At 40.9% G+C, this 26,061-nt stretch overlaps 1 protein-coding gene across 3 annotated transcripts in view; it reads right to left on the reverse strand.

Moving 5' to 3' along the window:
- LOC123972762 (laminin subunit alpha-3-like) overlaps positions 1-26,061 on the reverse strand; it is a 59,598-nt gene that overhangs the window by 10,750 nt on the left and 22,787 nt on the right. For all 3 annotated transcript variants that reach the window (XM_046052410.1, XM_046052411.1, XM_046052412.1), the window contains 44 exons: positions 25,364-25,498; positions 24,827-24,961; positions 24,480-24,532; positions 23,898-23,997; positions 22,964-23,016; positions 22,723-22,828; positions 22,352-22,451; positions 22,102-22,258; positions 19,958-20,096; positions 19,618-19,760; positions 19,334-19,437; positions 18,654-18,810; positions 17,483-17,646; positions 17,216-17,324; positions 17,028-17,125; positions 15,654-15,852; positions 15,363-15,489; positions 14,924-15,072; positions 14,370-14,485; positions 13,947-14,158; positions 13,607-13,811; positions 12,191-12,335; positions 11,937-12,077; positions 11,181-11,342; positions 10,439-10,540; positions 10,271-10,354; positions 9,027-9,257; positions 6,059-6,172; positions 4,913-5,031; positions 4,737-4,817; positions 4,494-4,594; positions 4,314-4,367; positions 4,063-4,214; positions 3,211-3,321; positions 2,997-3,108; positions 2,628-2,795; positions 2,264-2,460; positions 1,827-1,943; positions 1,355-1,509; positions 1,065-1,206; positions 846-945; positions 649-765; positions 364-534; positions 58-209 (listed from right to left, as the gene is read on the reverse strand). In XM_046052410.1, coding sequence (XP_045908366.1) covers positions 58-209; positions 364-534; positions 649-765; positions 846-945; positions 1,065-1,206; positions 1,355-1,509; positions 1,827-1,943; positions 2,264-2,460; positions 2,628-2,795; positions 2,997-3,108; positions 3,211-3,321; positions 4,063-4,214; positions 4,314-4,367; positions 4,494-4,594; positions 4,737-4,817; positions 4,913-5,031; positions 6,059-6,172; positions 9,027-9,257; positions 10,271-10,354; positions 10,439-10,540; positions 11,181-11,342; positions 11,937-12,077; positions 12,191-12,335; positions 13,607-13,811; positions 13,947-14,158; positions 14,370-14,485; positions 14,924-15,072; positions 15,363-15,489; positions 15,654-15,852; positions 17,028-17,125; positions 17,216-17,324; positions 17,483-17,646; positions 18,654-18,810; positions 19,334-19,437; positions 19,618-19,760; positions 19,958-20,096; positions 22,102-22,258; positions 22,352-22,451; positions 22,723-22,828; positions 22,964-23,016; positions 23,898-23,997; positions 24,480-24,532; positions 24,827-24,961; positions 25,364-25,498 — 5,789 coding nt within the window. The remainder of the gene's footprint in view (positions 1-57; positions 210-363; positions 535-648; positions 766-845; positions 946-1,064; positions 1,207-1,354; positions 1,510-1,826; positions 1,944-2,263; positions 2,461-2,627; positions 2,796-2,996; positions 3,109-3,210; positions 3,322-4,062; positions 4,215-4,313; positions 4,368-4,493; positions 4,595-4,736; positions 4,818-4,912; positions 5,032-6,058; positions 6,173-9,026; positions 9,258-10,270; positions 10,355-10,438; positions 10,541-11,180; positions 11,343-11,936; positions 12,078-12,190; positions 12,336-13,606; positions 13,812-13,946; positions 14,159-14,369; positions 14,486-14,923; positions 15,073-15,362; positions 15,490-15,653; positions 15,853-17,027; positions 17,126-17,215; positions 17,325-17,482; positions 17,647-18,653; positions 18,811-19,333; positions 19,438-19,617; positions 19,761-19,957; positions 20,097-22,101; positions 22,259-22,351; positions 22,452-22,722; positions 22,829-22,963; positions 23,017-23,897; positions 23,998-24,479; positions 24,533-24,826; positions 24,962-25,363; positions 25,499-26,061) is intronic.

Consider the following 26,061-nt stretch of genomic DNA (forward strand, 5'->3'; position numbering starts at 1 on the left):
GACAAGTCGGTCTGATTTGGGCTTGGTTATGGATGGATTTACAGAGTGGGACCTCACCCTGTTAGCTGCGTCCCGGGCTTGTTCAATGAGCTCTTTGATCTTCTTAATGTTCTCAGATATGTTGCTAATGGGGGACAACTCCGAGGTCAGGTTCTCTACCTCTGAGATCTTATCATTCAGAGATGGGATGGTTTTCAACAAGTTCTTCACTGGAAGCATAAGGTAAGAGGGAGAAAACTAACTGTAAGTTGTAAAAAATGCAGCATCTTTACTTTTAATCCTAAATGTTTAATATATAAGAACTGGTTATTCTGTACCATAAGGTACAAAAGTAGAAAAAAAGACATATTTTCAAAATCTCACCTGACTGGTCCAAATCATCCAACACGCCGCTCAGGTTGGAGTTCCCAGGAGTGACACTGATCTGGTCAATTTCCTTTCTCATGGCATTCAGTTTGTCCATAGTGTCGCTTGCTGAGCCATTGGCTGCAGCTGCCTTCCTCTTGGCCTCATCAATCATATTACTTATATCATCTAATTTGGAGAATAATAAGGAGAGATGAAGAGGAAGTATGAACCCTGGCAACAGACTAAGGCACAATCAGTTAAAGAGTCATGCTGATCATATAATGTCATGACTTGTTCTACCTCTCTTGATGCCATTTAATTTGTTCTCTGCATCAAGCAAGTCTTTCTGAAGAGCTTTCTTCTTCTTTTCAGCGTTCTCCAAGCGCTTCTTCACATCAGTAATGCTGTCTGTGGCGCCTGTTAAAGAAAAGCATGGATTAGTGACTGAGCTTTTGGGTCATTTTTTAAAACAACAGTTTAATAGTAGGGCTGAATACCTTGGAGGTCTTTCTGTGCCTCCATTGCATTCTGCATTAGGTCATCTCCAGTCTCTTTCAGGTCTTTTGCTCTTTGTGTCAGCTTCTGTTTTTTTACATTCTACAGGAAGAAAAAAAACAACATTTGGTTAAAGTGAAACATTATTCCAAAAGTTTTGACATCCTTCCAAGAACAGTGTGCAGTTACTTCACGCTTAAGGCATCAAGCCTGTGGCTTACGTTCAAGGCGTTGTCCGCTGCATCTTTGGCCTCATTAGCTGCAGCCTCGGCAGCATTAATTGCATCTGTGATGTTCTTGTAGGCATCAATAGCGTCTTTGGCACCACGCACCTCAGACAGTCCACTTGCATTCTTTACAGCACTGCAATTCAGGATAACAAGGGACACAAAACACACATCTTGAAAACAAAGCAGACTATCCTTTATTGGAAACAACAGACAATGTTCCACTTGTTAGACTTCAGGTACAATGAGATTGTGTGTCAATATTTTATGTACAAAAGACCTACTCCTCAAGTTCCCTTGCCAGCTTGTCAAGGTTCTTAGCATGTTCCTCTGCAGCCTCCACAATGTCCTTCTTGGCTGCTGCCTTGGTAATCTCATTCACCTTCGTGGTCAAGTCAGTCTTGGCACCATCCAGTTGTGCTGCCAGCTGTTCATATTCCTACAGAGGTGAATGACAGGCGAATGGGTACGAGCTATTCATAAAAGCAGGAAATGCCATTTACCTCACCTCAGAGCACAGCGAGCAAAAAACACAGATCATTATCTGAGCAGACGGCATGTTAGGACCTGGCAGCTTGCTTGGGTGGTATCAGAGATGAGGCCGTTTTTTTAGCTAAAGTCTGTCAAAATGTGTTTGCTCATACTAAGAAGTGGCAAAATATAAGATATGTAAGCGTGTAGTTTTGAGTGCAGGGAACATTTGAGGAGTGCAGGGAACATTTGAGGAACATGCAGGCTACATTTTGTCAAGCATACCGTTTTACTGTCGGATAGCATTTTCACTAAATCCTCTGTTTTCTGCAGCTCATCTTCTGCCATGGCCATTTGGTCCTCAACAGTTTTCCGCTCATTTTTTAAGTCTTCAATACGTTTCTGTAGGGAGCACATGTGTCAATTTAGAGTACAACTGTCTAACAACTATGAATAACAATACTAACATGCATGGCATTCTTTACTTTTGTTTACATAATACCTTAGTATAACTTTCATACAAAAATGTAAACAACACTTTTATCTTGTAAAGCATTGTATTGTACATCCCCAATCATCATTTATGTGCTGTTTTTTTAATAAAATAAATGCATAACCTTTTGTATACATATGATCCTCACTAGAATTTCTTTTCCTTACTAACCATTAACCAACAAGCCTGTGTGTTTCTCATCACTGATGAACTACTTGTGAGTTAATACCTGCAGATCTGCCAGTGCCTGAGCATTCAGTCCGTTCTGGGCGTTGGCTTTTTTCACAAAGTCCACCGCCTCCTTCAAAGCCTCGTCCAGTTCCTTCAGCTTGGCCTCGTAATCCTTCAGAAGGCCCCGAATCTTCTCTGCTGCAGCCTCATTCTGGTCACACTGCATACTTACATTAGCCTTGATGTAGTCTAGCACTAGAAAATTGAATAGAATAAGTGAATGGAAATGTTATTGACCAATCTGCAGTCTCCAATCAACATTATACAACCAGACCAATTCTTTAATCAAGCAATTCTGGAGGGGTTTGCTCCCCACACGCAAGATTCTAATGACTGACTGAAGTGTAGACTAGGTATCGTACGTTTCTCGGCATTGTCTCTTTCTTTCTCAGCAGCTGTCTTCTGAGGGGTGAAGTTCCTGTTCTCCATCTCCTTCACCATGCGCTGAGCATCTTCTAGCATTTTAGCCAGATTTTTATTGGGCACCGTATCACCTCTGGTGCCTGACTCCTTCAGTTGTTCCAGCAGAGCTTTACACACACACAAACAAAAACACACACACTCAGTGCCATTAAATACATTTTATTGGAGACTATTAAATTACCTATATATATAATCTATATATGCAGATGAACCAAATATAAATGCAGAAAGAAAAAAGGAGTTTAAAAGAAATTTAAAAACAAGACATTAAGACAGAACAGACAGAGCTGACAAAATTTTGGCTTTACCTTGGATTTTCTTGAGAAGGTTTTGAATCTCTGAGTGCAGATCTTTAGCCCTCTTGTGGGTTTTCCCAACATCTGCCACTGCCTTGTAAGCATCAGCAGCCCTCTTATCTGCCTAAATAAAAAACGCATACCAACAAATGACATTTACACACAATTTGCACAATTATTATTGCATGCTGATATTTTAAGAAATGCAAGGTCTCCAGCATACTACCTTGTCTTTGAGGGAGCTGATGTCATCTGAGAGAGTGATTGTGTCCTCTTCCAGCTGGGTGACTCTGGACCTTTGGGTGTTGATGGCGGAGTTGAATTTGTTGACAAGAATCTGCAAAAAAAGCACAGCAGCAGAAATGTAAATTAAGCTGCATAAAGGCAGATGTTGTAAAGGGTGAACTGAAGCTTGAGGCTGATGGGGCCTGTTAAGATTGTACTGTGGGAATTATTCACGTGTGTCTCATGAATGCACAAAGGATGCACACTCATACAAAGTGGATGTAACACTGAGATTATGAGAGAATGAGAAATGACAAGTCAGTCGGACAAACATTGGCATCCAGTGGCGTGGTCCCTAACTCGAGTCGACACACCGGCTATGGGATAAAATTCACAGAGATTGCTTATCAGCAGGAATCTCAAATGTTTGAACAAGCACACCCATCCTGGACCATGCTGTTTGTGTGTATGTGTGAGTGTGTATGCACAGGAAGCGGTCAGGATTCATCCGGACTTGGCATCATTTCTTGACTTTTGTGTCTACAATGAATCTATTATTTTTTCAAATATCTGTGCCCTTCACCTTGTCTTCAACCCTATCTGTAGCCTTCATAGTAAAGCTGATGATACACAGAGCAACTTTTAGAGCAATCGTGCAGGGCAACGTTGTCGTCATTGGTAATGAGTAAATATTACTACCGTAATCCCCTTCCCCCACCACTCCACCACCCGCTCTTCACCGCCGCTATCCGTTCAAAACATAGTCGGACTTGCCGCTAGCAAGATTGCCCAGCAACATTGCTCAAAAATTTGCCCCGTGTATCATCAGCTTTACAGTACACTGGCATGTTACCTTGGTGTCTGACACGGCCTTCTCCAGCTTCTTCAGCCTGTCCCGGGAGGATGCACTGGCACTGGCGTTGTCTAGCTGAGCTTTGATCCTTGCCAGCTCATTATCCAGCTTCTCCAGATCGTTTAGCAAAGTCTGGGCACAACTGTCGCACTCTGGAATACACAAGAGGACTGGATTAGCAAAGGAGCACACTCAATTTAGTCTAAACTGCATGTCACAGCATCAGACCTCAGTTGGTTTTGTTAATTCACCTTGGCAGTGCTCATCTGTGTTTGTGTCGCCCGGCTCCAGTGTGTTCTTGCAAACTGGAGGAAGAGTAAAAAAAGAACATTAAAATAAAATAGTTCACGAGGTATAGGAATTTATAAACAGTATGTAAATTGAACTACAATTTAGCAGAATTCATGCACTGTCTCAAAATGCAATCTAACCTCCAGTCGTGGGATCACAGTTGTTACCATTGCCATTGCAATTACAGGGCCGACAACTTCCTCCTGATATTAGTGGATGACCATAGTAACCAGGAGCACACCTAATGGAAAGAGAAATAAGTAAGACAGAATAAGTGGCAAAATAGAAATAAGCCTACGGTATTACAAATTGCACAGTTTCTGCACAGTATTTCAACATCATTACTTGGCCTGTTAACCTTATTTGTCCATACAGTCACTCACCTCTCACACCTGTCTCCAGTGTAGCCTGCTCTGCATATACACTGGAAGTCTCCAAACACCTCTCGGCAACCTATTGCAAAACTGCAGATCGACAGGGAGATCATGATTTCATTCTCACTCAATACAATTCAATTTAATTATAGTACAGCTGTTTAGTTTTTTTTTTCTTCACCCACCTGTTTGTGAGCACGCTGAATGGGCACGGGCAAACTTTGCATGTCCTCTGAGCCACGTTCCCATAGTAACCTTCTTTGCAGCGTTCACATCTGTCCCCAGCTGTGTTGTACTGACAGTTCTGAAAATGACATAATCTATTCATTAAACCGGAGGTTTTGAAAGTGTGTGTGTGTGTGTGTGGGGGGGGGTATAACATTAGTTATTACATTAATCAAAAGGAGATCATATAGAATAGCCTCAGTGTGTAGAATTTTACTGCTTTTCCTACTTTCCTGTCCCTACTTAGGACAGACCTTTGTTATCTATTTGGTGTAGTCTGAAGTTGTGTTAAACACCAATTTTAGGCTCTTTTGGCTCAATTGTTCAGTGTCTATGTTATCAAATCACTCAATCATGATCCCATAGGCATCCACAAACTGAGCGAAACTAAGCAAGTAAACTAACGGGGTGTGAGGAGGCACCTATTTCCAAGCTTTGTCTTAAGGGAAGCCCACTGTCTCAGACTTGGAAAACCGCTGCTTTAAACCACTTGCAAACTAAATGTGAGGAATGAAAGTTGTGAAGAAGCATAAAACCAGACAATGTGAAAAAATCAACACTCAAGTACTAGTGTGGCCTGCAGCAAGCCTTCTACGGACATGCCGTACCAACTCAACCAGACATCATGTCTCTTTTATTACACTGAAGCAGGACATCTGGGGGCCAAGAGAAAAGACATTTCCCTGCCAATCAGTCAAAAAGTTTGTTTGATGCACTCAGCGCTGAGTTACAATTTACGCTGAAATTTGTGTCCATTTGGCTTTGAGCCGCTGGGGTGTGGATCCATGTTTACGTTGCACACACAGGCCTACTCTTGCGTAAAGGCTCATCCTCCCATCACGGAGGGTAATGAACTAGAGGGGCTCCGTAACAGGAAATCAGGAAGCCATATCAAATAATGATTCTGGAGTGGTGATGAACACAAAGCTATTGGTCCTCAGATGATGGTCAGAGGTCTATACTGACTAAACTGTGGCTCACACTGGAGTCAGCTGGGCTGAAGTAACCACTCTTTGTTTTTATGTGTTTATGTGTGGGTGGGTGTCTACTGTGTACCTGTAGTCATGAAGCCATTATAAAGGTTAAGGGTTGAGTGTGTTCCTTACCAGGCACCTCCCTGTCCTTTCTTCACACTCATCAGACAGACCGTTGCACTCACAGGGCACACAGCGGCCCAGGTAAGGCCCACTGCCATCTCTGTAGTAACCAGGAGCACATTTCTGTAAAAAAAATAAAAAATAAATAAAGACATGAAATTACTGTATAACTCATATAACCAGGCATACCACTGTTTCAAAAGAAACTTTATGTTATTAGAAGAATTATGACACTAGGAGTAGGCAATCTACTAAAATCTGCTATCATGTTATTTTTATATCACAATATTAATATATATCATGATATGAAATGAAATTATCGGTATGAAATTAGTATATTATCTGGAAATTTTATTGAAAAACATTTCATAGATTAAATAACCAGACAGGAGTGTCTGTTGGAAAATCCAGTGGGTTAAATACCAAAATGAACAAAGGTCGCTCATCACAATGATGTAAAAACTCAGTAAAAAATTGGTAAAAAGCAGTCCTGTTCAATGATTTGCAACATTAACTGTAACTACAATTAATAAAAATGTTAATATATCGTAAGTCTCTAACTGCTGACACATTATATCTATAATACATCATAATATTGCCCAACCTTGAATGATATCATGTAAAAAGAAAAAACACAATATTTCTGCAGTTTAACAGACACTAAAACTGTAAACATGACATTCCTTTTATTTTATGTTTAATCTGTTTTACATAGCAGTGTTTTCAGAGATTCAGACAGAGCTACTCTCCCAGATAGCACTGCTTGTTGTGTCATAGAGCAAGAGAATTTGCAGAGCACACAACAGTGAACTTGACCTGGATTAAGCGCCATTAACAATTAACAGCAATGAGCCAAAACATGCCCTTTGCTTTCAGAGATAACAGTCTCCAGCAATCCACACCTGAGACGTTGAGAAGTGTAACCTACAGCTAGGGTAAAACAACATCCCTTCAACAACAAGATACATCACATCTTCACAGATTTTTACCTGAATCTGAGAACTGGCACTGTCATTAACAGAGGGATAGTGAACTGCCTGTCCTCTGTCATATACCGAGGGGTAGCGTACCACCTGGGTACCTTCGTCATTCACTGATGGATACTCTATCCGCTGAGTTCCCTGAGTCCATCTGTCATGATGCCTGGTGTAGCGGGGTCGCTCCCCTCTTTCGTAGGGCCTGTGGCCAGCGCAGCAAAGTCCAATCAAAGTCCAACATAGCAGGGTCTGAAACAAACCCCCCGTACACCGCCGTCTATCCATACGCGTATCGGACATTCCTAGCGTTTAGTCTGTGTGAAATAACACTCCACTCTCCCCTGCCTCAGCCTCTTAAACACAAATACTCACACTCACACACGAACACAAAGAGGACACGCCCCATCTCCTACCTGAGTCAGTCTTGCAGATGAGCATGAGTATGTGCAGGCGAACAAGCACACACATTGCAAGTGTGTACATGCATTCTCTCTCACCTTTTCTGCCTCTCTCGCACACACACACACACACACACACACACACACAGAATTGCTTGAGACACATTCAGACAGTAAAATGTGGGTGCGTGCACGAGCTTGCACACACACTATTGTAAATGCAGCTGTGTTTAATTTAAGCTGCAGGGTTGTGGTGATAAAGCAAATAAAACACTCAACAGTGTCTTAATATTCTGTAATATTGTGTGTGTGTGTGTGTGTGTGTGTGGTTGTGTTTATAACGTTTGTGCAAGGGTATGTGACTGAGAGGAAAGTCAGACATCCTCAGACAACAAACTCACACCTGAATCACACTCCTCAAACACACAAGCAGACAAAACTAGGTGTGCCGGGTGTATTTAGAGACACATACACAAACTGTAGGTGCACTCAGGAGAACATACTCAGGTTTATGAGTAACAGTGTGTTGCCAAGTACCACACCCCACGTGTCAAGGCGAGGCACCTTGTCATACCGCCTCTGGGCACGTATAATCAGACGATGGCTCACGCACACACAGGTAGAGAACCACATCTGTGGCACTCCCACAAAGACGGAAGTTTTCTTACTGTTTCTCTCCACTAATAAATGCTCCTGGTTACGTAAAAAACTCCTTTTTAGTTAGTGGTTGCTCTATTCTCATTTTTAATTTAAATTTAAAACTGTTGCAACTACGTGTATACAAATCAGATTTGAGAAGCACAAACACACTCAGTCAAGTCAGCACCATTCCCAAGATAAAAGGAATTCAAGCTTTGAAAAACCCTTAGCAACCACATCATGGTTGTTTGTACTATGTTTCTGTAAGCTGTAGCCATGCCAGTGATTATAGCTGTACAATCACTAATATTATGTCTGCGTGATTGTGCATCATATCCCAGCCTGGGGCTACACAATTTGTCTGCGCAGCTCTCCGACTGGTATTTTCCAGTACATTCCACCCAAGGCTCCTCAGATGACGATTTTTTCCTCTAGGAACAAGGGTGAGGTACTTGGTTGTGGCATGTCAGGACACGCTAAAAATATGAGTCCGAGGTCCGGGTCCTCAAAAATGACAAGATGCCCTGTTACTTGTTATCTCCACTGCTTCTCAGATCTGACAAAATGATCCTGATTACTCCAACCTGTCGCCATATTTTTCTAGTTTGTCTATACACCTATGTGGATGTAACCTGTGTAAAAAAATACTTTTTTTCAGTATGTCAATGAGGCCGGATTCCTTCCAAGTTTTTGTCCACACCCAAGACAGGATAAATTTACATGCAAAGCTTTTAATGAAGCTACACTTAATTTGTTTTAAATATGAGCTTATTTTTTCATGTGTGTTGTGTTCTTAACCAAGTTCGATACAGACTATTATTTGATGATAAAAATGCACACTGGTTATAGTGAATAATCATAGAATCTTGTAACATTTATCAACACGCCTTTACACCTTCTTTTCATTCAAGTAAAAATAAAGACTAGCAGTATTGAGAGATATCTGATGGCCTTTAAACTCACTTCACAGGAGTCTCCGGTGTACTGAGGGGGGCAGGAACAATCTTCCACAGTGTTTCCAGGACCACCAGTCCCTGTGCTAGTCGTCCCCTCCAGGCCCACCTCCCCTAAGCTGAGTCGCTGGGTCTGAGTAAAATACAAGGCTCGGATCCTCAAGCCAACCAAACTGGCTAGGACCATCATTAGTTCCTCTCTGGAGACAGGCCTGTTTGTGACAGCATGGCGCCAGTTTCCCTGCAGACAACATATTGGTTATTTTGTGACTAATAAGAAATCTTTACAGGCCATATTCAAAATTCATATTTCATTAGATTTGATATGATCTAAAACAAGAGATGTACATAACACTTAGATGCAGGGCAAGACTTGGTAGGAATATTTATGGTTCTCTGAGGCTGAATCCTAATGGTCATGGTGACCTGACCTCTCCTCTAGCATCATAATCAGGATAACAATTCACTTATAGCTGCTGTTATCAGCTGGTTCTGAACCAGCAGCTCAGAGCTTCAGTACGAATGTTAGAGGTGTAAACAACAACACACTGCCGGAGCACCAACATTCATTGGGCAAGGCAAGTTTATTTGTATAGCACATTTCAACAACAAGGTAATTCAAAGTGCTTGGGGCAGAATCAGCAATAGGATGGCTAGCTGCACGACTAACTGAGTATCTAGCAGCAGCTGCTGATAGCAGCAGTTAGCAGCTAAATTAAGTGGTAAATCACCAAAGTGGGGGCTTAGCAGCCAGAGGACATCAGAGGCAAAAGCAGACATTATTTTCTCAATCAAATCTGATCCAGTGTTTCACACCCTTTTCATCAAAACCACTGAATAAAGTTGTAAAGTTGTGTATCTGTAATCAGTGAGGCCTAGTCTCTCATAGCAGGCCTTGATTATGCACTGTGCAGCTAGACCCCACCCCTCTGCTGTGCTCTGGGAAGTTGGCCAATCAGAAGCAAGTGTGCTTTCAGGGAGGGGCTTCAGAGACAGGAGCTAAAACGCAGTGTTCAGACAGAGGGTGAAAACAGGTGCTGAAGCAGTGTGCAAGTATGAACCTGAAAATTAGTATTCTATGGCACCTTTAAAAACACATTTACACACCCCAGAAGATTAACTGCTTTTAGAAATTCAAAGAATTTTGGATGACATCATAACTTCCAACACTTTCACATCATGGGTTTACTTTGAAATCACAACCTGGTGGTGCTATCGAATCTGGTCAGTTAGAAGATCTGATGTGTACTTTACCTCCAAGAGCTGGACTCTGCCCTGATACAGCCTGTCTGGAAATGGGACTTGTGAAGCCATGTGGATCAGGGTCATATTCCGACCCTAGGAGGAAATAATGAGATGGATAAATAAGCTGTTTAAAAAAGTGAAAGGTCTAAGAGCGAAGAAAGAAGTTGTACTACGCACATTCAGCACAACATCAGGTGTTCTGTCCATGAGAGTCATCCCCTCACTGGGAATACCAAAGGATTTGGACTGGTAGGTGAGGAAACCACCATAAGATGAAACCTAAGAGAAAGAGAGATATCCCAAATATCTGTCAGCTTCTCTTAAAGGACTGCAGAGACCACTGGAATACAGAAATTATCTTAAAGAAGAATGTGGGTCTAGGAAGTAATAGATGAGGTCATGATTTCTATCAGTTATGATAGCAATTTAGCTAGCAATCTAATTACTGAGATTTTAGGGATACTGCGACATTTCTAAAATTGAGTCCATATAAGTTAAGTGAAAGTGAAAGAAGATAGAGCAAAAAAAGTATAAAACAATTCAACTGAATTATCGTAATTTGAAAGTGAAAACACACCTGAAAGGTGTGACAGGAAGGTGAAGTGAAATGTCCATTACAATCTACAACTGCACTGAAAAACTGGGCCCACATGCCACAATGGTAAGTGAAGTAGGAAGTCAAAACTGAGAGAAAGTTGCTAGAATTTTAACTTTAATTTTATTTTTACATTTCCAGATGAGTGAGCTATTAAAGCTATTAAAATTAGAATATTCTTTCAATATTGCCTTTTATTTTGGCTTGATTCAATAAAATAACTATAAAATTGAAATATTGTATCTGTTTTTATGTTTAACCATCAGTAAACATTTATTGACAGCATTCTCATTGTCATGATTTTCTCTCCCTTCTTTGACTCACCCTGTCTCCCAGGTACGACCATGGTGCCACCCAGTGTAGAGTTTGAACTGTAGGAGGAAGCTCCTGGATGTCTGCCACCACCGTGTTACTGGCAGTGTTCAGCACAGAGGGAACATGCTCCTGGTCGGGGCTTTCCAAACGCCAGACCCGCATCTCAACAAACTAATAACAGGAAGTATTTGGATGTTAAAGAAAAAAATCCATCCTAAAACTATACTGTATTCACATTTGAAGTGACTGACTCTATGGGCTTATAATGTACATATATACACACATAATATTACAAACAAATTAGTTTTACTTGAAAACAGAGGTTACTGAAAACAAAGAGTGACCGTGCCTTTTCAGTGGTGGCCCCGAGAATAATCTACCACTGATTATTAGATCATCCCCCACCATCCACACTTTTAAGTCTCGATTTAAAACACATTTTTATTCTTTGGCGTTTGAGTCTGTTTAGGGGCACCTGTGCTTGTGTCTTTATTTATCTATTTTGTATCTAACTGCGTTGTTTTGCTGTATGCCATTAATTGTCTGGCCTGTTTTATTTTCTCTGTTTTTTTTTAATTATTACGTCTTTTTCTGCATAACTTGTCCAGCACTTTGGTCAACTCTGGCTGTATTTAAATGTGCTTTATAAATAAACTTGACTTGACTTGACTAGACCACATAACTGCTATCAGCCAGAAAGCTTTGCAGGCATAACTTTTTCAAAAGGCATTCATAGACATGCAGGGGCACAAAAAACAAACACACCTTCCCCCTGCGTTTGCTGGAGCTCTGACACTGGTCAGTCGCTCCGAAGCAGAAGCAGCTGGTACAGCCGTGAGGGCTGGATGGGTCAAAATAGAAGGAACCTTCCCGACAGGTATCACACTTGATGCCAGCAACATTTCTCTACAAACACGCAAGCAACAACAGAGAGAAAGTCAGAGCAAGGAAATCCAAAAAAAAAAAAAAATGAATAAGAGAAAGTTTTTAAAATCTGCAATTTGATGAAATGATCTCACCTTGCAGAGACACCTCCCTGTGTCTGGGTGGCACACGCCAGGTGTGACACCACCTTGGTTACAGTCACAAGGTATACAGTCAGGGAAGCGATAATAACCTGCAGCACAGCGGTCACACTGCCGGCCCCCAATCCTAGGCTTACAACTACATAAAAATTAACAGACACATTATCTTTAGTAATAGTATTGATGCGTCATATGTGGTTCACACATTTATAAAGTCAGATATTAGAAAAAGGAAGGAACAAACTACATTCATGCATACAACTGAAATTAAATATATTTTTGTAAATAAGGAAATACAGTATAATCATATTTTATGCATTACTGTACAGCAGTGGTTCTCAAACTTTTTCGCATCAAGAACCCCTAAACTGACAGAAATTAGACCACGGACACCTATATGATAAGATTTTTTCATCTGATAGGGTTTTTGCTTTTATTTATTTTATTAAAGAAAGTTTATGAAACCAATGACCAAAACAGTCATACATCCGGTCATTGTGTTAGTTATGGATGGAATGATATTGAAAATAAATTATTCCTCTTTTTGCTAGGGACTTCTGGAACCTTCTCAAGGACCCCTGGGGATCCCCGGACCCCACTTTGAGAACCACTGCTGTACAGTATGAAGCTTTATGCTGCTGTTCGTACATGCATCGTTTTTACAGAGATAACAACTGAGTGGGGAAGCTGGTTTTGAGACTGTAAAATTGCATGACAGAAAAGACAACCTATATATCAACATGACTGGACTGCGAACTAGTCCCTTCATTAATCACTTTAAGTGGTTTGGTGTCATGTTTCACTTTCACTGTTAGGTGCCGTAGGCCTCACATTCCACCCTTTTTCATCACTCAAAAATGTGTGCATGAAAAAGAAGATGTATTGGAGAGGGACAACCATTATATGGGCTACTGTTTAATCTCATACACCATCATACAATCATATAAGAATTAAGAATAATATACAATAATACATCTGATCTGAGTGACTTTAATCATAAAGTGACAACACAACTGTACATTTATAGTTAATTAACAAATATTATTAAATAACTGTAAACATAAACATTGCAGTTTATTACTGAGTTTTATAGATATGGATATGGATTAAGCAACCAGATTTTCTTTTTTTAAGTATTGTTCTTCCAAGGTGCAAAATATTCTTACTAGCTGATCTTTATACCCTTTAGAATTTTTTTTTAATAATGTCCTCTCTTGTTTAATCTGTATTTTATGTTTGAATGAGTTACTTTTATTTTCATTTTAATAACATTTAGCTTTCAGTCTGGCAATACATGTTTTTACATTCCTGATAGTTTGTATAATACACAGGAAACAAAAAATTACAAACATTTAGATACCTCCAGCCTTAATACACGCACAGCCTTGTAAGGAGTAGGTTTCCACCTACCTGCACTGTCCGGTAGTGCGGTCACAGTCCAGCCCTGCGTTTGCTCTGATGCCATTTGGAGAGCATTCACAGCCCTCGCAGCCCAGCAAAGGGTGATAGCTGAAAGTCTGACTCTGACACACATCACAGGTTGGTTTGACGGTCTGAGGAGGGCAGATACATCGTCCTGTCACCTCGTCACAGAGTCGTCGGCCACACTCACACGCTGCACAGAGGAGAGAGGGGATTTCATTTGTTGACTATTGATTTCAAATGCATTTCAAATGAACTAGAGGTTAGAGAGCAGAAAACTCTCACACTTTTAACCGGCTGTTGAAGTCAGAAGTAACCATTTACTCACGCCTGCAGTAGGGGAAACCGTAGTATCCAGTGGCACACTTTGTGCATTGTCGACCGATGACATGCTGCCTACAGGGACACTGTCCTCCAGTCGGATCGCAAGTGGTCCCTGTAGAGCCGGACTTGTCACAGTTGCAAGGCAGAGCTCCATCATTATAGGCTGCTACAAGTGAGCGTGCAGAGTCTCGGCAGAACTGGGAAGAAGTTCTCGGGCTGAGGGGGCAGAAACATTTATGTTTTTTTTAATATGGATGTGGTACAGTACTCCATTAACACAGCTAGAGGGCACCATTTCCAAATAAAAACAAAACTCAAACATAATATCACAGATTACAAGAGAGAAGAGCTGAAACAACTGATTAAATGTTTAAAGTACCATTTCAAATAGAGTCCAGCGCATTTCACAGACATGGTGGATACCTACTCAATAAAGAAACCTTCTCCTCTACATTGGTGAATGAAATCTGCAGATTTATCCAGCAGCTTCTCTTTCAGGAGATCTGGGGTATAACTGCTATCTGGAACCAGCAAAATATAATCCTATACAAAGGATACAAAGTATAACACGATTAAACAGATTTGTCAGTGTGATGCATATCGTGATTAACAGATAAGCTGAGGATTTGAAGTGTTTTAGCCATTTTTCTGTGTAGTTATATCTAAAGAAGGAACAGTGAAGTAGGTGAACAACAGGCAAGAAAAGCCCCTGCCTTACATTGGTTGGAAGCTCAGCTTTTATAAAGCTGTGTGGGGCTGCCAGGTAGAATACAGTCCCCTCATTGTTGTTGTTGGGGATAGGGCTAACACAAGGAGAGAGGAACTCAGCATGCCAAGTACTCAACCTGAACAACTCAAGTGCAAAAAAGCAGACTCCTCAAACCTGAAGACTTTATTAATTTCTTGGATTTTCCCAACCATATTTCTATCATTTACTTTTCTTTTAATCTAGTGGGTGAACTTATCACATAAACCACTGACCAGAATAAGTGTCTTCCTAGGTGGCACGACCACAGAGATGGTGGGCAGCTGCCAAGAATTCTGGTCAAAGTCAAGGGCAATGCGGCCATCAGCGATCACAACTTCCCGGCAGCCTGAGACCGCAGGGCAGAAGGATGCATTTATTGAATCTGCAAGAGAAGAGGAGAGCCAAAGTTAAGTAGAGAAAGAGGAAGAAACCCTAGCATGCTGCACAATAATCCATCTCTCCTTTAAAGCCATTTAAGGAAGTGTGTCCAAGGCCTTTGATCATCCTGTCATGAGCCCAGGGACTTAATCTGCTCTTAAGGAGGAATAACTTTCCCAGTCACTGCCCGAGTAACCAACATATATAGAGCTAATATCCAATGGGAGCAAACAGATCCCTTAATTTCATTTCATTAGACAGGAGAAAGCCAACCACTTCCTTCAAATCACTCACCCTTCCACTCACGCCCTGCATCCACACGGACCTCCACCGGGAAGGAGGTATGCTCAGGCTGGTGATAATGGACAACAACCACATACCTGCCCGGGAGGGGCACCCTGGGAGTGAAATTGATCTCTGTCTGGAAAAAAAATGAGGAGGAATGTTAAGCGTCAAACAGTCGTGATCAATTAAAGTCAGGGCAGACGGCACTCATTGAATGTCTCCAACTCCCAGCAGCAGGATGAAGTCCAGAAAAGCTCAAATTATTCAACAAGGTTAGGAAAGGCAACACATGGTTTTTACCTGAGGGAATTTAAGCAGTATCCCATCACTCTGAGGCTCACGGACAGGGAACACCCCGGTCTGTCGTCTCTGTCTCCAATCCTCATTCTCTCGTCCATGGGGAGAAACAGCTGGTGTTGAAGATAGCTGTCCATCACGGGCAGCATACAAAATCCAGGCTGAGGTTGGCTTGTCGAATTGCCTCAGAGAGCAGTGCCGACTGGAAACATTAAACAGCAACATGATGTTGTTACTTAAGACCTGTTGATAGTGTTTGCGGGCAGAACAACGTGACCTGTTAGTAGAGGGGTCAGTGGCCAATCAGAGGTTGTGACTGATGAAACAACATTAATCTCCAACAATCCTTTTTTAAATCTTTAAAGCCTCTGTTTATCACACTCACAATCATCAATGTGCAGACAAGCCTGACATCACACACTAAATATACACACTAAGGAAAGCTTTAGCATTACAGGCTAACATTCTGCCTTCATGTTGTGTGTCCTCCTTCCTACATCTACCTCCCCATTCCACTCCAATATTTGGTCAAACTTACTTCCCTGAATATCCCTCTTGTTACAAATTGGCCTTTAGAAACTGAATTGGTACAAATTGTCAAAATGTTTCAAAATTCAGACTGAATGAAATGTTTGGTAATGCTTATAACAGTCCTGCGATAACCACAGATACCGATTTTTTTCATTTTTGTTTCAGAGCATTTGATTTATTGATTGATGTTGGGATGTAAAGATAGTTTCATCAAATAGAACAAAAAATGCTTCTGGAATACATTACTTACAATAGCTTTAATATTCTGTAACTATGGCAGCAGTGTGTGTAAAATAGGGAATGTGAACAATCAATCAATGCAATCAGCAAACACAAAGAGTAACATGATTTTATATTAATCATTGAATTCAGTTTTTTTAAGCATGTGTATTTGTGTGTTATGTTAAGCTTAGTTAAAATGTACCTTTCCAACTATTTCTGAGTTGACACATTTTTCCCCTTTTGGGGAGGCTTTTTCTAAACTGTCCAGGGTGAATTACACAGTACAAGGACAGGACTGCACACTGACAGCTGTACACACATGTGTAACTGTAACATCTAACCCGGTCATTAGTTTCAGAGATTGAGAGGAAATTTTAGTGTGACAGAGAAAGAAAGAAAGAGTTTGGCCCCTCAGTTCAGCCTCAGGTAAATGACCTTGCCCAGCTGGAGGAATGTGGAACCTGGAAAACAGATGTGTGTCTCCATACTCCAACACAACAACACAACACAGAGGTCTAGTCTTGTATCATCATCTCCTAAATTGCAGCTTACATCCATGGGTGCTGAACAATTCTCTGTGTGACTATATGTCAAAAGCATGCAAGTTTATTTAAGGTGACTCACCTGTCTTCAGTGAAGCGGCCATTAGTGGAGACACACAGCACCTTGGGATCTACATACTCAATGGAGAACTCTTCTGCAGGGACTGCATACACTTTATACTACAGGGAGAAACAAATGTATTTTAAACTTTGTGCCGATGTCTAGATATTGAGCTATTATAAATATTTTGTGGAAACATTTTCCCCCACCAACAGGAATGATGCAGTGGAAGTTTGCAGAAGGACCTCCGTCTTGTGAGTAAGCTCCAACACTGTCACCTGATTGCTGCTGGTCACTGCGACACTCCGGCACAAAAAGCTGCAAGTATTAATACACGCAGCTGAAATATAAGACATATCCTACAACTTTCTAGATCTAGGATGTTATTATTTGTACAAACTGTAGAGACATAACATCAACAAAACACTAGTACAAGAAATGTTTGAAAAGCTGACGAAAACAAATACAAGACTGACCTGTAGGCACAACTGTATATGTTGGCCCTGGCCAGGATCTGGCTACCTGACTGGACTTTGATGAGTATGTTGGCATTCTGGACAGTGTCCACCTCGCTGGCATACTCCAGGACAAGGGTGTATGGGCCAGGACGAGGCACGCGTAAACTGAGTTGGAGCTGTGACTACAGGACACAGATCACACAAAGTCATTTGATTTGATTTTAATGAACTCCAATGAAAGGACAAAACAAATTATGGTAGGTAAAATGCAATCAGTAGAAGATTATAAAAGCATGTCCAAGTACTGAATTGAAAGATTTAGCCTTAGTTAATTGGGCAGTAAGTCCCAAAGTCCCGTTGCCAAAAGCCCATTAACCTGCTTTTATTCTGGACTTTGAACAGCTGATAAGAAAATACCTAGGACTAGTGTTGTAGTCAAGACCGCCCAGACCGAGACCAAGTCAACACGACTTTATCGAGACAGAGACAAGACCAAGACTTTTAGCGGCTGAGAGCAGTTGAGACCAAGACCAAAGGAGGGCGAGATCGAGACTAGTTCCCCACATTACATGACACACAATAAAATGTGGAACGAGATCATACTGTAGATACTTCTCAAACTGATCTGAAAGATCCACATTCCCATTAAAACACCCAGATACAAACACTAAGAGCTGAAATCAACGTAATCTTTATTCACTCCTTTTCCATGCTTACCATCGCGGGTAGGGGTAACAGTCGTTAATGGTTACAACACATTTTTATTTAGGGTTATTGGTTGCATTTCAAGCAATACGTTTTACATCCAATCAAAGTTAGGATGTTAACCAAATCAGACAATGCAAAAGCAATTTATTGATATTCCCAAAGTTATGGTCTTGACTGGTCTTGAAATAAAATCCTGAGTCCTCAATGTCCGAGACTGAGACAAGACCGAGTACAAATGCGGTTGAGTCCGAGACAAGACCAAGACCATCAGAAAGTGGTCTTAAGACCGGTCTCAAGACCAAGACCAGTCTCGAATACTACAACACTACCTAGGACCTCAGTCTGTTTCATAGCTTTGTCTTCAGCCTATTCATGCTTTAAAGGTGATCAAAACAATATTGAAACAAAACACTGAATCCAAAAGTAATTGGTAAAAAATCTATACTGTATGTTGGTCTGTGTGTAAATACAGGCTTTTTACCTGTCTACCATTGAGGGCGGCCATCTCAGGGTGATCTGGGGTGGGACGCCGAACACGAGCCTGCCTCCTCTTGCGCCCGCTGCGGCTGGAGAGTGTTCCTTGTGAGCCCAGTGCAGAGCTAAAGCCATCCATGGCCACATGCTTATACAACAGGCAGCTGAGACACACAGGCATAGCAATAATCAGGAAGAATGGTGAGAGATAGTTACCATGGAAGTTATGATCATCCTGTTTTAGTTCACCTGGAAACAACAAGTCTAAAATATTTATAAAACATTGCTTAGCATTCTGTTTAATGCAAGGAATATTTGCCATTTTGATGGCTATCCTTTCTCCTAATGTACTGCTTATTATAAATCTACTGAAAAATTTGGTGATTTCTCTCCTTAGCCTTTGGCACATATCACATCTTTGTATATCTGTATATTATGATTTATTATAGTTATAAAAACACCTGTACAGTTTTAAACACAAAAATAAACCCTCATATTTATTATGAGAGATGAATGATCATGTTAGGTTTAGCTGAACCAAGCCAATAACTGTATGGAACTGCATATGGAGATGATAAGCTGTGAGTGCAGTATGAAGAAAAGGATGGATGGCTATGAAAACAAAACCTACCATTGTCATGCATGAGTGGTGAGTATGAAATAGAGACAGAAATTTGAAAGAATTACTTTGTATCCCTGTTTGCACTGGGTAAGTATGTGCAGGGCTGGGTGATCCTTTCCTGCAGCAAAGGTGCCTCATAGTAATACCGGGGCAGCAGCACTAAATAGTCCTGGAGAGTGAGAGTGACAATGTGTACTTCACCATTCAGCCTATTACACATAAGGTTTTTTTTCTCTGATGAACAAATGAACAACAGAATTAACGTAGAGCAATAATACACAGGAAGATTTGTTTTCTTTTAACTTTTTACATGACGATTTCTACATCGTTCTCGTCCCTACAAACTCACCAGCAGAACCCCCTCTACCCTTATGTGAATGACCCATTTCCCAGGTGTCAATGCAAAGGGCTCAGCGAACCCCTCTCCTGGGACAGTGAGGAAGGATGGGGAGGGACTCTCAGGGAATATGATGTCCTTACTCTGATCTGACCCTACCAAACAGCAAAGCAGAAATAACTATGAATATGTGACATTATAGACAAGAGCACAGAAAACACATGTACCAGCTTGCATATAAATGTCACAAAGGAAACTGTTTGTTTATTTTTATTTCGTTAATGATGAGTTAGATTTGATTATATGATATGTATGTATTATGTAGCTAATTCAGTGTCAGAGGCAGTCTTACCTGCAGCGCCTCTGTTATTGGTAGCCTTGATGCTACCTGTCACACTGGCGCTGCTCGGGTTAGTGAACCGCAGAATCACACGGAAAAAGTGCTGCCTCCGATCTTTTGGGTCAACATGCACTGTTACTCTGACCTCACTCTGCAGGGATGAGAGTGACACACAGCTGACTGCAAAAGGCATAGGTTTGAGTAGACGATGGTAGTATAATGTTAAGAGAGAGGTTAAAAATCATGTCAGGTGGGCAGAGAATTTAAAAGTTCAGTGTGTAATATTTAGGAGGATTTATCTCCGTCTATATTAAAACGACTGAAAACGCACTGCTGGGACTGTTACTGAATGTAACACGGGAGTTAAAAGCGGCTGAGGCGGAAAACAGACTGTGAGTCGTCGCAAAGTAAATACGGTGACATTCAGAGTGTAAGACTATAAGTGTTATGGTACAAAATATTTTAATAAAAATACTGTAGCTGTCGCTGTAAAAGGTACTTGTTTACTGTGTCATTGTGTTCAGAATTATGGTTTTTCGAGTGTAATTTGGTTTCTCTTGAGTGATGGTGACACCTGCTGTTTAACTTGTGAATTACACCAAATGAAGCGCATGCTGGGCTCACATGATCAATTAAGTATAATTGATTGTTAAGCTTCGATCAGAAGCAAAAAAGGGAAGAAAAGAGACTGACAGAAGACTGTGTTACAACATTAGAAGATTGTAAGGGCTCCTAAATTCTGTGCAGAAGGCGCACACGGTATGTGCTTATTTTATTTTGAACTGATGATATTTTGTGTTTATATTTCATACTGAAAGTGATTGTGTTTGTGATTATATTATTTCAGTTTTTCACGGTGTTTGCTGGTCAAAAGAAGATAATTTGTGAAAAGGAACAAATAAATACTGGTCAAACATCAGTTGGAGCGTGGCTTTTCTGTAGCAGAAGAAAAGCTTGGGAGCAGTTATAAATACCAAGTCAAAAACTCAGTAGCATTGTGTTTATACTTTGCATGACTTATAAGACCCAATCAGAGAGCCAAACGTGGGCGTCTGCGTCATCGTTTCTAAAGTCCTCCGTTTTTGCCCGTCTGCACGAAAAACGTTACCCGAAGTTTTAAAACAAAAAACGGGGTCGGCAGCGTTTTTAAACTTCTCTGTTTTAGGTCTTCGTTTTCGCCATTGTGGTCTGACGGAAGGTGCAAACGTAGCAAAAGGTCTCCGTTTTAAAACGAAAACGCAATAGACTGGATGGGGCCTTAGAATGAGCCATTTCTGTCTACATCCACCACGGGTCCCCTTACATGGAAGTCACCATGTTGCACCGCCATGTTTCTACAGTAGCCCAAATGAACAAACTGCTTTACAGAGCGTTTTTCGTCACTACGTTGAATATGTACGAAGAAAAAGAGAAGAAGAAGAAGAAGAAGAAGAAGTAGTAGTAGTAGTCGTTGTCTGGTTCATTAGAGTAAGAAGAGACATGAAATCTGGACAAATGGAGGATCACACGTATTATTTAGCACAAGAGCCGATAGAGGAGCTAAGTAGCTTCTCATCCGTGCGTGCAAAGAGAGAGGGGAGTGGTGAGTCAGCCATTGGTTGCAATTCGTAGCCCTCACCACTAGATGCCACTGCAACGTACACACTGAAACTTTAAGCAAACAGTGCGGGTTAATCAACGGATAGCAATCAAAGGCGAAGACAGGAAAGTACAGTCAAAAGAAGGCGTGCCCTTCACTTACAGTCACAGCAAGACTGAAAGCCAGCTTCATCTACCACCAAGATCTTTGCTCTCACTTGTGCTCTCCCCTTTTGTAGGAGGGTGGAGTAGCGCATTACAATATGGAAAGGGCCAGGAAAGCCAAGGGTAAGATTTAGGATCACCTCCGGCTAAAGAGAGATAGCATTAGTTCTAAGAGAGCTGATTGTCCACATTCCCTCATCAGCCCTGATGTAATAAGAGGTTGTGTCCTTTAAGCAGGAATATCAGTGCAGAGGAAAAAAGCCAAACAATCATGGTAGTACCAGAATAGAATGTAAAAAGGAAGCTATAAGGTTATTGAAATTGTAATTCTCCCAGACATACTGTAATTTATTAGAATAGTCACATCAATGTATACAATATACCAAGGTACTGTGATGTGAATATGTACAGACCTGTGCAGGAGACATTACAGCATAACCTCTCCAGCTGAAATCTGGGAACTCTTGGGGGTTATAACCAAAGCGCACTGGTCTGGCATTTGGTGTGGTGCCATCCTCAACCTCAAACTTCAGTTGGTGGAGAGTCGGGAAATAGTAGCTTGGTTCTGGTCTAACAAGAAAATTAATTAACAAAATTTAAATCAAAACTATGTCTCATAAGAGTCTCAATTTGCAAAAAATATTTAAGACGGACATTTCTTACTCATTGCATTTGCGGCCAACTACATTATTCCGACACCGACATTGTCCGGACATCTCATCACATGCCATGTCAATGGCACCACCTACATCACACTGACAACCTATCGGGGAGAGTAAAAGTTATTTATTATAGAGTCATACTGAAAAGCAGTGTTTCCCTGACCTCTCTGGTTAAAGGTTTGAAGTGTGTTGCAACTCTAACCCCCCCAGCATCACTGATGGGTGTTGCATCTGGAACCACACTCAATGGTGATGTCACGGCGTATTTGCCAAACCTGAGAACACTTAGTCTGTATATCACTGCAGTAAGATGAGAGGTTAAAACCCCTGAAGGCCAGCAAAATAAATTTTTCATTAAGAAGGAAGTCTTACCTTGACAACCAAAATACATCTTTTTCTGCAGCAGGAAGTATCCATCCTTACAGGTGTCACATGCATGTCCACATACGTTAGGCTTACAGTGGCACTGTCCACTTTTCTAGACAAAAAGATCATCAGCAGACAAATGTGACAAAATTCTAAGTCAAAACTCTTTACGATAACGGTCTAATCTAAATCACAGTTTGATTAATAGATGTGTATTGGTCACTGGAGGTAGTTATAAAATACTCACCTGTTCACACTCTCCAACACCACTCAGGGTCCCTTTCACATCACACTGACACTCTGTAATGAGAGGTAGACAGAGAGAGAGGGAGGAAAAGTTAAGTAAATATTAAGGGGGATCTATGGTGAACAGACTCTGATTACCCGATTCTGTCACTTTCATGGGTGAAACACAAGAGCACAAAACCACACTATCTTCAGAGATCTGCACATCAAAGGTCCAGAGGAGATTTATTGTGGCATCTTGCTTTCAACCCAGTGAAAAAAACTTCCCCTTAATGTCCAGCCACCACCAGTCAGGCATTCTTAGGATATTAAAAGCTCTTTTTCCCCCTACTTGTGTCTTCAGGCAACATGGTAGTGGCAACATTCTTGCTAGGGAGCAGAACTGTAACATTAAACAGGCTTCCGGACAAAGCCTGAAGCTGTTCCCTCACTGGCTAGATAATGTGAGTCACCTTGTTTTTCTCATATTAAGTATTTTAATTGGATTAGGACTTTTTTAGGAGTATTTTTTGTGGGATGTATTGTTTTTAATGTGGCCCTAGGTTACTCATTACTGCAAAGCCACAGCATGAAATCTCGCAGGTTCACTTGCAGCTCCACACTCAAAGCGGTTAACAGGAATTTGCCTGTATTTACGTGTTATTTTTCAGCTCCCCTCAGAGGGACAGGAAGGCAGATCTGGCCTTGTTGACAGGGGTATGTTGACATATCCTCTGGGTAAGAGGGGCCAAGACCCATATCAGTACCTTGTCAGATTGCTACTGTAATTTAATGTAGTGGAAAATAATGGGTTGAGTGATTAGAACTAATAATTCTGGAGGAAAAAAAGAGACTGGGAACCTTTGGCTGACAGGAAGTATTTGTTTATTCTTATTTCTTACAACTTTTACAAAAAGTGATAGTTTTCTGTACTATTTATATTTCCAGTCACTTACCCATACAACCACGAGGGTTGTCTGTAGCCAGATTCCAGTAGAGAGGTTTACACCTGTCACACAGGGTTCCCTCTACGTTTTGTAGGCAGCGGCAGGAGCCCTGAAACAATAGATATGGAATCTTAGGATTGTTGAGACTAGTAGCTACTGTTGAAAGTTTATATTTGTTTACAATCCAACTAAAATCAGTTGTAACGGTTGCATATTGTACTAAAATGCCAGTTTTCTGAATTACTGGAAATTTGCAGTTTTTCCATCTTTCAAACATAGGATACGTTCCAAAATAGAGGCGGAAATGACCTTCAAGAAACTCGTTGTTGTTTTTCTTCCTCCTCAAGATGGAAGGAAGTCTCTTTTCCTTTACTTTAATTGCATTTACATTTCAGGGGAAAACACTTCCTTGAAAAATCAACTGGACGATGTTTTAGCAACACATCTGTGTTATCAGTTATATAACTTTGAGGTAACGTGAGTCCATACCTAAAGGGCCAATGCTGGATTTAGACTGTGACCACTTCTGTTATCAAAGCTAATAAAGACATGATCACAGTAAAAAACTAGAGGTTATTGAGAGTGTCATACCGTTTGAGGATCAGTGACCTCAGTTCCTGCCATGTTACACACACTGATGGAGGCTAGAAGCACAAAATGAATACACAACAAAATAAAAGAAACATTAGAAAATCAGTAAATTGTGTAGTTACTTTCTGTAGGACACTATCAAATTTGGCCCAAAGGGAGTCAAAACTCTTCTATTAAGGGGAACAAGAGGGAACTATCAACGTATTAAACAAATTACATCCTTTAACAATAGGACATTACTGAACCCCATCAAAAAGACCCAGCCATATTAAATATTCTAACGGTTGCTCCTTCTCAGTCCCAAAATTACTAGTATAAGTAAATATGATGGTTCTTGATGTGGTTACCTGAGCAGTGGGGGAATCTGAGTCCTGATGCACAGCGGTCACACTGCTGGCCCACCACCCCTGGGAGACACAGGCACTGACCCGACAGTGGGTTACATATGTTGCCATATGAGCCTTCATGTGAACATTGGCAAGCTGGGGACAGGAAACAAGCTGAAGTAAGAACTAAAAATGTAAGCCTGTGGTGTATCATCATTTGGTCTAGAATCTTATTTTCTTCAGTGATTCCCAGTTGTCCATTCTTGGAAATATGATTCAGTCCATATATACATACTGTATCTCATGTTCCAGCCCTCTGTGAAATGCTGTGTCATGCAGAATACATGACATGAATCAATGCGGATGACAACATAAGAGTTTTCAGGGGATACTGTGGGAGAATGATGATGTTTGCTCCACAGAGTCATGAGAAGAGACCACAGTATGCCCAGTAAAACCAGCAGCAACATTTTTTCCACCAGCACTCAATCACATGCACCCAATTGGTTTATCTCTCGTAGTTTCACTGGTGGACATAAAGGGATCCAACCCACTTACCAGCACAGTCCGGGTATCCATAGTAGCCCGGTGCACATGAGTCACACTCCTGTCCCCCATAGCTGGGAAAGCAAACACACTGGCCACTTGGACTGCACACATTGTCAGCCACGCCAGCCCCATCACAGAGACACACTGTAGGAAGAGAAAGAGGGTGATGTTACAGTTATATACTCCATATTCTGCATTAGAATCCAAATAATCAATCATAATTAATTGTAGGTGTATAGCACTGTAGGATTCCTTTAAATCTACATAACATTGGTAAAAAACAAAACAAAACATAAAATACATAAAAACATTAATTATATAAACTGTGAACTAGCAAGGAGCTTTAACAACTCAAAAGGAATAAGCTAGATTTGAAAAGATACTTGTAGATAATTGTTGTTAAAATTACATAAACTGATGATAGGATTAAATTGATTATAATGGTGTGTGTTTCTCAGGAAGGTCACTTTAGAGGTTCAAGGTTCAAGTGTCAAAAGTCATAGACTTAAAAATAGCTCCCTCCAAAAATGGCCCTGCTCGAAGTGTTCCTGCTCCAGAAACTAGTGCACCCAGGTACATGCAGACAAAATTATTGTGTAACAATAAAGCACAAGCTTGCTGGACAAACTGTTCAAAATCTTTGAACAGCAACCCTTACTGTGTAATTAGTCCAAAGTATCACTACTGGCTGCCATTTGGAAACATAT

The sequence above is a fragment of the Micropterus dolomieu genome, linkage group LG06, assembly GCF_021292245.1.
Source record: "Micropterus dolomieu isolate WLL.071019.BEF.003 ecotype Adirondacks linkage group LG06, ASM2129224v1, whole genome shotgun sequence".
NCBI classification, from domain to species: Eukaryota; Metazoa; Chordata; class Actinopteri; order Centrarchiformes; family Centrarchidae; genus Micropterus; species Micropterus dolomieu.